At 39.0% G+C, this 15,211-nt stretch overlaps 1 protein-coding gene across 8 annotated transcripts in view; it reads right to left on the bottom strand.

Moving 5' to 3' along the window:
* KIF16B (kinesin family member 16B) overlaps positions 1 to 12,090 on the bottom strand; it is a 175,874-nt gene extending 163,784 nt beyond the window's left edge. For 3 of the 8 annotated variants that reach the window (XM_081345914.1, XM_081345916.1, XM_081345915.1), the window contains exons 1-5: positions 11,357 to 11,558; positions 3,936 to 4,005; positions 2,736 to 2,849; positions 1,736 to 1,852; positions 291 to 388 (exon numbers count right to left, since the gene is read on the bottom strand). In XM_081345914.1, coding sequence (XP_081202040.1) covers positions 291 to 388; positions 1,736 to 1,852; positions 2,736 to 2,849; positions 3,936 to 4,005; positions 11,357 to 11,403 — 446 coding nt within the window. In that variant the 5' untranslated portion in view covers positions 11,404 to 11,558. Of the gene's footprint in view, positions 1 to 290; positions 389 to 1,735; positions 1,853 to 2,735; positions 2,850 to 3,935; positions 4,006 to 5,700; positions 5,825 to 11,356; positions 11,565 to 12,015 lie in introns of those variants that run through there. The other 5 variants (XM_081345910.1, XM_081345911.1, XM_081345913.1 and 2 more) reach the window with 3 other exon arrangements.
* Positions 12,091 to 15,211: the final 3,121 nt, after the last annotated feature.

Raw genomic sequence — 15,211 nt, 5'->3', positions numbered from 1 at the left:
CAATCAGACCTTTTAGGGACTCTAGACAGAACAGAAACTGTGGAGAGGGTGCTTGTTTCATTTTTAAATAAGGTTATAGAACAGTAACTCAGTTAAAAGATAAATCGATTCAGAAACCTTTGTTTCATTCATTCTTGCACTGCATCCTGACTCTTGAAAATTCTTTCCTCCCCCTGAATAAGCATGCTGCCTTGAACTACTCTTCTAACGAAGAAGGAAAAATGTAGCAAAAAAGGAGAAAGAGATAAGGATGTTGATGATATAGCCATGTTGTCACTACGCAAACATACCTGACCTCTGTTCGAAAGGAGGCTTCATTCCATCTTGTTTTCTCATTTATTCGGTTGAATAATCCTTCACAGATCCGAGGTATTAATCCAGTATCTCCCTGCCAAAAATAATACATTGATACACTGCAGGGGTCTTCAAACTTGGCCCTTTTACGACTTGTGGACTTCAACTTCCAGAATTGCTCAGCCAGCATGCCTGGCTGAGGAATTCTGGGAGTTGAAGTCCACAAGTCATAATAGGGCCAAGTTTGAAGACCCCTGGTATACTGCAAGACAAAAAGTCACTGATACAGAAAATATTCCATTCAAAAACGGGGAACTCTTAGGTTTCAACAAGTCCTTTCAATTTGCAATCATTTCTATCTCTCCAAATTGTATTTTGGGTAGTGGGGAGATTTTATATCAGGAGTCCAAGCAGTTCAAATGAATGTATAGGTTTATTGCAAGCTTAAGCTCTCTACAAAAAGCTGAGCTATTAACAGTCAAAGCAATTTGACGGTAGTTAACAGTCAACAGAATTCTAGGTGGGCAGAACTTAAGATATCTGGTGGTCACAAAATGCCTTGAGAGTGGTGACACATTTGATCCCTTCCTCAGGCTCAGCCTGATCATTCATCGTTCTCCATGTATTCAATTTGGGGAGGCCATTATCACTAAATAGCTCTTCACATGTCTAGCTATACTTACAAAATGTAAATAAGCAAGTTAACGTATTTAAAATATTTGTATAGCTACCCAGCTCAATCAAATAACTCTGGGAAGCATATATAAAATTCTACAGAGCCGAACAAAAAGAATATAAAACCACGTTATGTAAACCAATATACATGAAATGGTGATCCAAATGGAAGTAACATTCTCATCTAATTGGGGCTCCAAGAGATCATCTCTCAAAGGTTTTGACAGCCTTTCTAAAGGCCATCAGGATCAGGACCAACCATATCTTGGGAGGAAGGATGTCACATAAGATAAAGATCACTACCAAGAAGATGCACTCCTTGGTCTCACCATATGGCTTCTTTCAGTGATGGAATATGGAGTACAGCCTCCCTATGGGAAGGTATGGGGTGAACAAGAGCAATAGCACTTAGATTTATATACCGCTTCATGGTACTTTACACCACTCTCTAAGTGGTTTACGGAGTCAGCATATTGCCACCAACAATCTGGTACCTCATTTTACCAACCTCGGAAGGATGGAAAGAGTCAACCTTGAGCCAGTGTGAATTAAGCTGCCAAACTGCAGGCAGCAGAAGTAGCCTGCAATACTGCATTCTAATCACTGCGCCACCATGGCTCATGACTTTGTTTTTTTAAAAAAAAATTGCTTTTATCTGTGCCATATGTTGTTAGCACTTTCTACACATAAAGCATTTATTATGTTTCTTAATATAATACAAAAGGCATCAACTTGTAAGAAGTATAGTCTGAAATGAGTTACTTACAGCATTTCCCATCATTGTATAAGACTTCCCAGATCCAGTCTGTCCATAGGCAAAAATACAAGCATTATAACCTTCAAAGGCAGATTGGAGGACATCAATTCCAAGGTTGTTAAATACCTGGGGATCCACGAATGACAGAACGTAAAATAAAATTTCAAAATATAATTTAACACATATTTAATTCATTTCTGTAAACTATTACAATCACTTTAGTACAATATACTGCAAGAACACTAACTTAGCAAGCATTTATTAGAGATGGTCAATTCAAATATTTATTTAGATATATAATTCATATATTTCACCAATTGCACACTAAGGAACGTACAGTATTTTACAGTACAATCTTGGATGGTCTTCTTAAGAGTCAGGTCAGGTTCCTTAATTCTTTTTCTTTCTTTTTACTGTTAGATTTACAGCTCTCTTTAAAAATATTTATTTTCTGAATCATAATAAGGACATGAAAATACTGAATGTCTTAACATTCACAACTTGTCACCCAAGAAGGCTATGTGAACATTATACAGGTTAAAATTAAGGTCATTAATGAGGAAGTAACAATTTATCCTTTTGGACTCATTCCCAGGTTAATTACTGATAAAACTGAAACATCTGTTCAAAAAACACAAGCATGATTTATATACCTTTACATACACAAGGGAAAGAAAAATCTAATGCAACACATGCGAATTTTTTTCAAAAAACCCACAACGGTTTCTAAGCAAAGTAGTTAATAGACATTTTGTGACAGAATTGCAGGTTTACATGATTTCATATTGTTGGCCAAACAGAACAGAAGATCACAATGGAAAAGAATGTGTATGTGTGCATAGGAATGAGAATGTAAATACCTACAAAAGAGCACGGCCAACACATGTGGGTAATTTCATATGTAATAAACAGTTGAAATAAGCAGTTTTAAAATCATCTCTCAAGCAATCAAACAGTAAACGTTGGCATTATGTTTTCACTCTGAGTGTTATTAATGTCATCAGCCTACCATTTCCTGAGATGCATAGTTTGGGCTTTCAGGATCAGCTGAGAAGTAGGAGAAATCATATGTAAACGTTTTTGTTCGTTCTCTTCCCAAGTCCCCAGTTCCTCCCTCTGGGATCTAAATAAGTGGATGAACAAATAAATTACCACTGCATTCTATACTAAGATAATAACTGTACATTTCTTTTTTAAAACGTGAGGTGAATATGTAGTGAGGTGAATATACTAGTGCCTATCTGTTTCCTAAATATTTAAAAATACTTCAAGAAACACAATTTTCAAAAATTTATCCTCCACTACTCACCTCCTATACCTATATTATTAATATATCCATTAATTTTATTCCACAGAGAGTCCCAATCTGCACTTGTTTATTCCATGAGGATTGGCAAACCACTTCTACCATTTCCAAGAACATAGCCAAACTCAGAGGAAGAAAATGAGGTGATCAAGTTACATTTCTTTCAAAATTAATGGACTAATTCAATAGATATTCTAGCCTTTTATCATTTACATTAAGGTTACAGAATTAACAGGAGTAAAATAGAAAGGAAAACAAAACACAGAATTAAATTCCTTATTATTGCAATTAGAATGCCCTTTGATTAATGGGAAAAAAAGTTAATTTTAAAACGCATATAAAATTAAAATGCCATATATTTTAATTACTTACTAAATGCAGGTTAGATATATTGTATCTAATTGAACTGAGGAAGATGGGCAACTATTTTGTGCCCATTGACACATATTACCCAGTTTCTCATGAGTTATTGATATGAAACAAAACATAGAATATGCTAACATCTCTGGATAAACTAACCACAGCTATAACAAAGTACCTTCCCCCAAATGAAAAGACTCAAGCCTACTTATTTGTTTGATATCCTGGCTATCATAATACTAGCCTTTATACCTTCCAAATATCAGACAAGAAAGTGTTCAGGAGCCCTCCAGAGTTTGGTATAAAATGTGCAGCAGTATAAGTGTTTTAAATAAATAAATAAACTATTAGTATAAAAAAATACCACTTCCCTATATCGGATACTACTAAATTATTCAAATCTTTTGTTCTTCTTTTTTGATACTCATCCTGGTCCTCTGATTTTAAATTCTGATGGTGATTTGTCTGCTACACTTTGTTAACAGAGGAATCAGAATGATACACTAAAAGAAAAATGTTTCCAAAGTGGCCGAATATACTCACCTTTAAGTTAGTGATTTTTGTTTGATTTTTCTCCATTGAAATAATAAACTTAGCATCCAGCTCGTGTTCCCTGCAGAGCAAAATACTACAGTAAATTAACATCATGAAAACTTTATTATGACCAGAGATCAAACTTAATAAATGTATAAACATTTTAACATCTTCAAGTTCACCCAAATATATTGAAATAGTTATCTGACACAACGGTGTTGATCTTCTAGACAGCACACACTTGTTGCTAAGAAGCAAAAATTGACAACTAGAAAGTAACTCTGTCTGCTGTAAAATAACTTACACATAAATTTATAAAAACTCTCAGATCGTCCTGGCAATTTCTTAAAAAGCAGCTGAAGTAGCATAGAAAGACATGTTCCATAGATTTCATTTCACCTGAATCACATGGGCGTAACATTTAGTAGAATCTTGCTGAATCTGCTCTCCAAGACTGCTGAAGGGAGACCATTACATAAATCACAACATAAATTGCATGAAGCAAATCTATTCTTCCGTGTCTACTTATTTTACACTTTTTCACTGTGCGGTCTGTATGATGTTCCTTAGCATCTCTTGAGAAGTCTTCATTTGCTTTGATATGCACTACAATGAGGTCACCGTTTAAACGGAATCATACAGATCAATAGTTTCTAAGTTCCCCTACTCATCGTCCCAAAATACAATTCCATCTGCCTTACAGTTTCCACTCACTTTAACTTCCCTAGAAGATTAGGCACGTGGGCTCAGTAAATCAAAAATAGAGGACCAAAGAATGGAATTTGGTTATTTAGAACCTCTGCCTATACATCGAAATATTGAATGTAATACACCAAGATATTATTAAACACGGGTGGAGTATCAGAGGAAGTACAGGGAGGAGAAATGTGAAGGGTATATTATTGTCAGTATCCTGATTATATTAATTTTAATGAGGACGTTCTGTGTAATTTACATTAGATTAACTGTGCTCTTCATTTATACAAATTACCTGATATTGGTAAAAATATGCCACGTCTTGAAAGTGGACAAATGGGATTGTCCAGAAATAATGTCAGTAGCAACCCTATGGGACAGCTAGGAAGAACAAAAGATAAGAAGAGATCGGGCTGTGGAAGGACACTGTCATCACGGAAACAGAGTTGTAATTTGCCTCAAGGTTAAGAGTTTTGTCTGTTTGCCAGATGTCACGCAAATAGCTGGAAGGTTCTTAGATTAATTAAGAGAGCTGTGAGCAAGCTCATCTGTCTTCTCGTTCAAGTTCTAGGAGGAGCAGGGTCGTTAGAGAGAAGAGTTCTTGTCTGTTGGCCCATGTGTTTTGGTGTGGGTTGAAAGTGCTAGATGGATGTTCAAGGAGCAAAGATCAAAGCTGTGGTGGAAAGCAGGCAATGGGGCTGGAGGGAGGATCCCTGAAGGAAGGAGGAATGTGCATCTGAAGACCCAGCAGGAGAAAGCAAGCAGTGTTAGAAAGTGAGGCTTGCAGAGTAGATTGGCTGCGGCAAGGAACAGAGCAACACTGGAAAGTGCTTGGAGAAGTGTGGCCAAGATGCCGGCTTTTCAAGAGGTTCAGGAAAAGCTCCTTTTGCCTCTTTCCCGCTCTTCTCCAGCCAAGGGTGGAGAGGGAAAGCACTACTAAGCTAACAGAGTTAACAATGCCATGATTAAATTGAGCAGCTGTACAGAAAAAGGAATTTTTAAGTATATTACTTTGCTAAGATCACTTATGAAATATGCACACAATTTACTTTATTTGCCCCGTAACAATAAAAATCACCTTGACATCTGCATTAATGCCTATGTTCTTCTTACCCTCTGACATAGACCATCGGATGCACAAAAATATGAAGTAGCTGGTGGATGTTCCTTGCTCTGCCTTGTTTTCTTATTAGCAATTATGCCTGGGCAAATACAGCATCGGCATAAACCATAAGAATGAGGAACGGGAAGAATTTACAGGTAGACCTCAACTGTTTTAATTATGGCTTAGTTACTGATGCTCCATCCTTCAAGTTATGATCATTGCACCCGAGGCCCAGTGATGTGACTGCAATTCAGATGCCTGGAAAGCACTTCACATTTACGATGGTTGTAGTGTCTTGTGGTCACATGATCACAATACGTAACTTGTAGCTGGCTTCGGACAAATAAGGTCAGTTGGGGAAGCTGGACTCCCTTAATGACTGCGGTGATTTGCTCAATGACAGCAATAAGAATGGTTGTAAAACTGGATCCAGTCATTGCATCGCTTGGCAACTGAAATTCCAGTCCTAACTGTGGTTTAGGACAGGAGCCTGTCCTCCAGGCATTTGTTTTTGGTGGCTGGTAAGATATAACAAGTAGGGTCTACTAGGGTAGGACCAGGAAATGAAGCAAAAGTGATTAGAGTAATAAAATATTAAGTGACAGGCTAGAAATACATGTGATGGGCTGCAATGGTTTTTTTTTCCAGAAAGTGGAAGAATAAAACTGCTCAAATATATTTGGAGCTCAAATGCAACTGGAAAAGCCAACATTTTGTGAGGTTATCTATATACTGAGCTCACCACTCAGCGACTTTTGATACCGTTCATCTGTTATTCCCTGGAATATCTCCAAGGGTTGGGAACAGAAGACACTCTTTTACATGATTCTACTCTTCCCTGTGGGGAAGTATCCAATTAGTGTTAGACAAGAAAAGTAGTGTTTTCTTAGTTACAGCCCTCGTTCTTTGGAACAGCATATTTCCTGAGATCAGAGTAGCTCCCACCCTGTTCTAACAGATTTTATGAAATCTGTTATAATCAAACTTTTCAAAATATAGGAACAGTGATAGTAAGTAGTGTGCTCCTGTCATAGTTTCATGGATGACACTTCGGGTACCAAAGTTTTGTAATTATAATTTGCCATCTTGTTTATTTTGAATTTTAACTTCACTTGTATAAGTGAGGTACATAAACTGCTCAGAGTCCCTTTGGGCTGGAATGGCATATAAACACTAACAATTTTTTTTAAGTGCTGGTCATCCAGATATTTATTTATTTATTTATTTATTTATTTATTCATTCATTCATTCATTCATTCATTCATTCAATTTATATACCGCCCTTCTCCCGTAGGACTCAGGGCGGTTCACAAGGTTATTTAAAAAACAGATACAACAGTTATAAAACTTAAAATCAATTAAAAGAATTATATAAATTCCTCAACCTCCCGTCGTTAAACGGGAGGTTTGGGTTTCTCATTTATTATTATTATTATTATTATTATTATTATTATTATTATTATTATTATTATGAAGAAGAAGAAGAAGAAGAAGAAGAAGAAGAAGAAGAAGAAGAAGAAGAAGAAGAAGTTGGAAGGGACCTTGGAGGTCATCTAGTCCAACCCCCTGCTAAGGCAGGAAACCTTATACCATTTCAGGCAAATGGCTGGCCAGTCTCTTCTTAAAAACTTCCAGTATAAACGTTAAGTGGAAGAAACCAATCATTTATATCAATTTCATTCTGGCTTTAGGTCTAGATACAGCCCAGAAACTGCTTAGTTGCCCACATCAATCACCATATAGGAAAAGAGAGAGACATGGAGTGCACTACAGCATTGATTCTCTGAGCCTTTAACATGACAAATTGTGGCATATGACTGGAGCAAGTCAGTGGTATGGAATTGGAAAGATTATTGGTTCTGTCCTGCCTTTGGTTTTGTTCTACCTGCAGGACTAGCACCAAAACGTTGTAGTGAAAAACTTCTATTTGGACACTTTGTATTTAAATTAGGGGACTCACCAGATTTATTTATTTTTATTTGACCTGATGTTCAACCTGCTGGAGGTGTTTATCCAGATGTTTGGAGCATGGTATCTATCATCAATGTGCTAGTGACACTCAACTCCTTTCTATTTGAATAAGGGAAAACTATGCATGTGCTTAAAAGTTGCTTGGAAACATTAATGGAATGTTTCCATTAACATAAGCTGAATATTAGATGGAATAATTGAGTACTTTTGTTTTCAGGTCTAAGCATTAGGAAAGCTTCATCTTACAGATGAGAGCACTTTCCTTCCAAGAGAACAATTGAATATCTTAAATATCACCCAATTCTTTACTACTAAAAGCACAGTTGGCGTCAATATTAAAAAGGGCTTATGTTTAGTCTCGGCTAAGGAACCACCTTACAATGCCTGTCAATTTTATCTGAAAATTCTTAACATAATTTTATCTAAAGTAGTTTACATGTGACATTGTTACATAGAATTTGCTTGAAGAGACTGAACTTTCACTTGTTGCAACATACCGGTAAATTATTTCCATAATAATGAAGGTAGATAAATAGTAAGGGAAATGCAAAAACAATTATGGACTTCAATCTTAATTTCATTCCTCCTGCAAAAATTTCTATCTTCATCTCTTTCGAAAGACTTTTAGGTCCGTATGTTCACATTCATCTTTTTAGAAAATCTTTCAAGATAGGATAAGAATTTGAAGAGCAGCAACATTCAGAGAATTGGGTTTGGGCAATCTGAGGTGTTTCTAACCTCTTGCAATACTCCACATATTTAAGAGGGACATGATTTTTTAGAGAGGTTTGGATGCCTCGCAAATAGCTATACAATATGGCAGAACTGATTTTTTTTTTTAAAAAATGGCTGTTTATAAATTTGAGGAACCAAATCATTCTTCATTTTTCATACAGTTCTTTTGGACAAAACCTTTTATAGCCAATTTTTATGTGTCAGGGATCTAATTTTCTTTTAACCTACTTTATACTCCTATATAATCATTCATAAATTCTGAGATAATACTGTATTCTTAGGTATTTTATTGAGTCTTACTTGGAAACCTTGGTTTCATTGTTCAAGGAATAGGAAAAACAGAAAAACAGTTTACAGTACTTCATTATAATAACATAGTTGACTCTGAAGCTGAGTTATAAACGTCTTTCTGCCACAATATAATTTGTTGCACTGAATTCTGTAATCATCAGAATACAACTGCCTGGCTTATAATCAATACTAATAATCAATAGGCAAGTTCCTCAGGGATATTTCTGCTTGACACACTATAATAAAGTAGTATTTCAAAAAAAGTTACTAGAAGCAACAAAGCTTCAGGATTACAATTCCAGTTAATTTTATAATGGATAAATAACTTACTTCCTCTGCCTCCATTACTGACACTGCATTACTAACAAGGCCATAAAGACTAGCCTTGACCTTTTGCTATTGATTAGGAATGGATAGTAGGATACTGGATTGAAATTGAAAAATTAAATGGGTAGAAAACCAACTGACTAAAAACCAACAATGCAACACCCACCCCCATATATCAAATTTATACTGGGAAAGAAAAAAAAGTAAATTAATACCAGATACACCAAAAGATAAATGCATTAAAATGCATATATACAAAGTAGACTTTTTGTACACAGAAAAAGCTATAGGAGTATTTGCATCTACTAATCTGTAAGGCTGATGCATAAAATATGTTGGCAATACAAAAAAAAAACTAAGAAACTCAGGAAAAAAATTGTTGTCATACAATACTGTAATATCCCATAATAGTTTCCTTTGATTTGATCCTATTTACTTTATGAATACATTTTCTTGGCACTAGTGTAGAATTAACCTCCCACTATAAATCTCTGAGATTTTGCTTAACTGTCTAACTGCAGTTTAACCCTATTTTTTTCTTTGTGTCTCCAATTCAAATACTAACATGGGGGACCCTTCTTAGTTTTTCATAGTACTGTAAATCTAGGTTGAGTACAGGTTGCTCTCTCACTGGACATATTCTATATATAATCAACAAAAAAGGTTACCAGCCCCTTAGTATATTAAAGCTAGGGATTGCAAATATAAAAATGCAAGGAATAAAGCAAGTACATAAAATAATGGTGAGCTTAATAAATTTATTTAGATGCAAGTGATAATTATTTAAGGGTTACTTTAATGGAAGTATCTAAACATCTAAATCTGACAATTTTAAAAGCAAACATTTCACAATTTGATTGTTCCTAATTAGCCAGATGTCCTGAGTTTTGTATGACTTAAAATGTCATCAATAGTTCATTAATATCTTATATTTACTCATTTAGGGTATTCTTTGCTGAAACAGTAAGATGAATTTGAAAGCCTCAATAAATCAGATACTGCTGTTGCATATATACACATAAGCATGGTTTGCTTAATCTTCATTTACTGAATAAATCGCAACATAAAAAAGGATAAGGAAATCTTGAGCTTAAATGGACTCCAGAAGATGGTAGAGGACAGGAAAGCCTGGAGGAACATTGTCCATAGATAGGGTCGCGATGGGTCGGACACGACTTCGCAACTAACAACAACAAAGGAAATCTCAGTTATCATAATCCCAATTGTTTAAAACAAAATCAAGAAGGCACTTAACTTTTTCCCCCCTCACTGTTCCCATTTGATTGCCTGAATTTCTATTCACTACAGGAAAATCTCAAAAGACAAGAACTATTGTAAACTTTGGGGGGGGGAAGTGCAATCAAAACAGATCTGCTATGACCACCTATACAATTTATTCTGGAATACACTGATAATTGTTATGTTATTCGTCGCAGCTGGTTCTCCACATAATCTGTTATCAAATTTCAATGAATTAGAGGCAGCCAACAAGAAGCAATCCGTTGTTTACTGGTTTTCGGTTCTGGGAAAATGCAAGCTAAACAAATATCACAATCACATTTTGGGTGGAACCTTACAAGCGGGTTGTATTTACACACGTTTTTTAAAAAAAACACCACAAATATCTTCTGAACAGAAAATATTTTAACAGACGGAAATACGCCTATGTCTTATAATGAGGACCCAGATTGTTGGGGGCAAAAAGCTGACTTTGTAATAATGCCGCTTGGGGGGGGGGCAAAGCCCTAATAAGCAGGCATATACATAGAATGAAGGCTATTGCTAAGCACATTGGTTTGTGCTTCTTAGATTGTAAGCTGCCCTGAGTCTTCGGAGAAGGGCGGGATATAAATGGGATTAAAATAAAAATAAATAATAAATAATAACGTATGCTTGGAACCCCTGGCCCACCCATCCGTCTCTGTGTTAAGTCCGACTTTTTTTGAAAAGCTAACTTTCTTGTGCCTTTACTATTTAATTCCGTAGAAAGGGGGAGAAGGGCGAATGATAAAGCTTTACCCAAAAAGGACCAAGCAACCAAACACCCCCATGAAACCTTACAAGCAGAAAGACGAATGTCCTTTTTCCACCTGCTCATCGGCAAGGCCTTTTTATTTATTTGGCTCTCCGGCGTCAAGGCTGGAAACACGCCAGTTTGAATCCAGCCCAGGGTTGCCTACAGTATCGCCCTTTGGGAGGTGGCTCTGTCCCTGCCAGGCCGGAAAGCCCAGAGCCAGCCACAAGAGACCCTCCTACCATAGAGCCTGGGGGCAGGAGGAGGAGAGAAGGGGCTCCGCTCTCTCACCTGCGGTTTATGGGCCGGACTCGGACAGCCACCTTCACCGAGGCCATGGCGCGTATCCCGTTCGCCAGCGGGCAACCCCCCTCTCGCCTGCTCCCCGAGGAGGACCCACTTTCCCCCCCCCCCGAGACGGGCACTTCCCCGGGGGCTTCAAACGGGTCACATCCCCGCGAGGGACGAGGTTGGGAGGCCTCCAACTCCGACCACCTCCGCCTCCCGCTCGGACGCCCTCCTGGGATTGGGAGCGGAACCAGAGACCGCCCGCCTGACGCCGGGAGCGGCGCTGCTGACGCGGCGACTCCCCTCCCGCGGCCGACTTCCCCGCGCCGGGCCTGGCCTTAAGGATGCCGCCGAGGGACAAACGGCGAACGGACGGACGGACGGATCGGCCGCTCCTTCGCCCAAATGGAACTTTTCCCTCCGAGCTGATTCTGATGAAGGCTGATTCCTCCACCACCACCACCTACTCCAGGGGTAGGCAACCTGGGCTCTTTTACGACTCCTGGACTTCAACTCCCAGAATTCCTGAGCCAGCTTGGCTGGCTCAGGAATTCTGGGAATTGAAGTCCAGGAGTCGTAAAAGAGCCCAGGTTGCCTACCCCTGCGCTCAGGAATTCTGGGAGTTGAAGTCCAGGAGTCGTAAAAGAGCCCAGGTTGCCTACCCCTGAGCTCAGGAATTCTGGGAGTTGAAGTCCAGGAGTCGTAAAAGAGCCCAGGTTGCCTACCCCTGAGCTCAGGAATTCTGGGAATTGAAGTCCAGGAGTCGTAAAAGAGCCCAGGTTGCCTACCCCTGCGCTCAGGAATTCTGGGAGTTGAAGTCCAGGAGTCGTAATAGAGCCCAGGTTGCCTACCCCTGAGCTCAGGAATTCTGGGAATTGAAGTCGAGGAGTCGTAAAAGAGCCCAGGTTGCCTACCCCTGCGCTCAGGAATTCTGGGAGTTGAAGTCCAGGAGTCGTAAAAGAGCCCAGGTTGCCTACCCCTGAGCTCAGGAATTCTGGGAGTTGAAGTCCATGAGTCATAAAAGAGCCCAGGTTGCCTACCCCTGACCTACACACTCGATTTTATCCGTTCAGGGGTTTATCCTGCAAATAAAATGGCCTTTGACCACACTTCTCCTTTCGGGGAAGAGGTGAGCGGAGAAACTCAGCGAGAGCGCGTGCAAAAACCACTATTTATTCCCAGTTCCTCTCAAGCAAGCCGGCTACATCATACATGGCATCGGCGGAGAGAGGCAGAAAGCGCTGTTCCGATCGGAGATTCAGTTCGGGCTGAGAAGAAAAAGACGCCGTTGCGGCTGAACTGCACTATATTCTCTCAAAAACCGCCTTGCAACGTGCGAGGTCACCGATCCACTTATCTGGTGCTGTCGAATTTATACACCGGTCTCCAGGATCTTCTCCAGTTCTTTCTTGGGATCTTGTGTTTGTGCATTATCGACCAGCAGGCGACACGATCTTTGTAACCCTAGCTCTGCCTACCATTCGTAAATCATCCCCAAAGTAGTATAATTCTGTTGTAAATGGGGGGGGGAACCGCACGTGGAAGTCAGCCTCTTTTAAAAGCGCCACCCGATCTACTCTGCGTAATAACTCGGAGGTTGCAATGAATTAAATGAAGTCCGTTTAGAAAACTGTAGAGTGTGTGGATCTTGAGGTTCCTCGTGTGCAGAATAAGAATATTTACCTTTGTAAACCTGAGAAAGCAGCATGTGCGTTGATAATGATATAAGAATGTGATAATCGAGACTTAAACAAGAGAATCTGGATACCTAATACAGCTGGCGAAGTATTGTGCCGGCTTGTCGAAGAACTCAAGAGCTGAAGAATTATAAACCCACTGGGAGCATTTTATTGGAGAAAATGGCTGCATAAATTTGCATATATTCCATAATACTATGCCAAGCAAATTATAGTGTTCTGTGTTTTAGTCCCCAAAATATGACAATTCCATGCATATTATTATAAGAGTTAATCTACCAAGTACTAGATGCACAAAGCTGGTAAGCTAATTAAGCTCTTATTAGGAAGATGACCTATTATGGCCTATAAAAAAACAGCAGTGCAATTTTCATTGTGCAAGTAATACAGTACTCCTATTTTTCCACCAGTGCAGCTAATTTTAATCCTGAATTAGTTATTTTAATTGGGAAGCCTACTGTGTATGTAAATGTTCACTTCCTCTATTCCACAATCCCAAATTTCCCAGTTGTACTGAACATTTCCCCCTCCTGGGGTGATGGGAATATTAGGAAGGAAGCAGGATAAGTTTTTATATCTCACTTTATATCAGTTTTTCAACCTCAGCTTTAAACCTTGAAATTTTTGAACTTCAGCTCCCAGAATTCTCCACCTAGCATTTCCTGGTTTGGATCAGACTCTGCATGCTTCCTTGTCAGTGATTAAGAAGGTAGTTACCTACTACTACATCATTACTTTCTTTCAAATTATTTCTCGCCGCAAAAGAAAAGATTCAGGCTCAGTGTAAATAATTCCATGCCAGAAGGCAAGGTCCTTTTATTTAATCATCTGTGATGTAAAATGATGAATAAATGATATTTACATACTTTCATCTATTGCAAAAATATGATAATAAGACAGTTTATCATGATCATAGATCAGCATGGAGGAAATACTGGTTGGACTTATGTCTTATAGTGTAAATTAAAAGAGGAAGAATGAACTGTAAGTTTTTAAAAGGTGTAGCTCCTCAACAGAAAATGGGTATTAGAAACAATCAAAAAGTCACAAACTGGCAGGAACCAGACAGATGAGGCTGGAAAGCAGTATCTCCAGACAAGTATAGGAAAAGAGAGAGAAAGAGATTGAGGCTCCTGGTCATCTCGCGATTGGATTACTGCAATGTGCTCTACATAGAATTGCCCCTGAACCATCCAAAATTATACCTGGTTCACAATGCAGCAACGAAAGCAGTAAAGGACACCTCCCTTTGCCCACGTGTCACCATTGCTACACAAGCTGCACTGGCTGTTGAGTGCAATTCAAGATGCAGATTATTTCCTATAAAGCCTAGATATCAGAGGGCCTAGATATGAGACACTGCTTCTCTCCAACACTTTTTGACCATCCAGCACATTCCAGCAGAGTAGGTGCACTCCAGGTTGCCTCTATAAAACATTGCCTTCTTGTGGGACCTAGGAAACATGCCTTCATTGTCATAGCTCCCCCCCCTCACTTCACTCTCTGGAACAGCATCCCCCCCAAAATATAAATACTGTGCCCTCTCTCCTGAGGCTCTGGAAAGTTTTGAAAACCTGGCTTTTTTCACTGGACTTGGTTTGGTTTTGTTGTTTTGCTGACCATTAGATTATTTTAATCTGGCTGTCTATGTGATTTAGTGTTTTAAGTGTTTTTATGTTTTCTCTGCTTTTGTACGTCTCCAGAGTCCACTGGAGTTGGGCAGCCAATAAATTCAAATAAAATAAAGTCCATTGATACAAAGAACTAGGTGCATTAAAACGGCAAGGTTATGCAGGTTGTTAAGTCCGTGTGAGTTCCATTCTCATATTAAACGTTCTCATACGTTCCTGTTCTGTACCAGCCTGCTACCAGCCCTGCAGATAAGGCAGGGACAACCCCTTTTACAAGAAGGCAAGAGGCTGGAACTAAGCCTGCCAAATTTATTAACATAAAAACATAAACAGACCAAAGAGAGCAAACACGAACCATGAAACAGGAACTATTCAAACGGTTGCCTTCAGCAAACCAGCCCTCCCACGCATTCCCCTTTTTATACAGTTCAGGGCGTGGCTTCTCTCTGCCTCCTTCCGAGGTGCCCCATGGCCTTCCTCTGTTTACTCCTGATTGACTGCCTCCTGCGTCGGGCGTCCTTGAACAGGGC

This window comes from Vipera berus (genome assembly GCF_964194415.1).
Source record: "Vipera berus genome assembly, chromosome: 1".
Classification (NCBI taxonomy): Eukaryota; Metazoa; Chordata; class Lepidosauria; order Squamata; family Viperidae; genus Vipera; species Vipera berus.
This window is presented reverse-complemented; position numbering and strand designations above follow the sequence as displayed.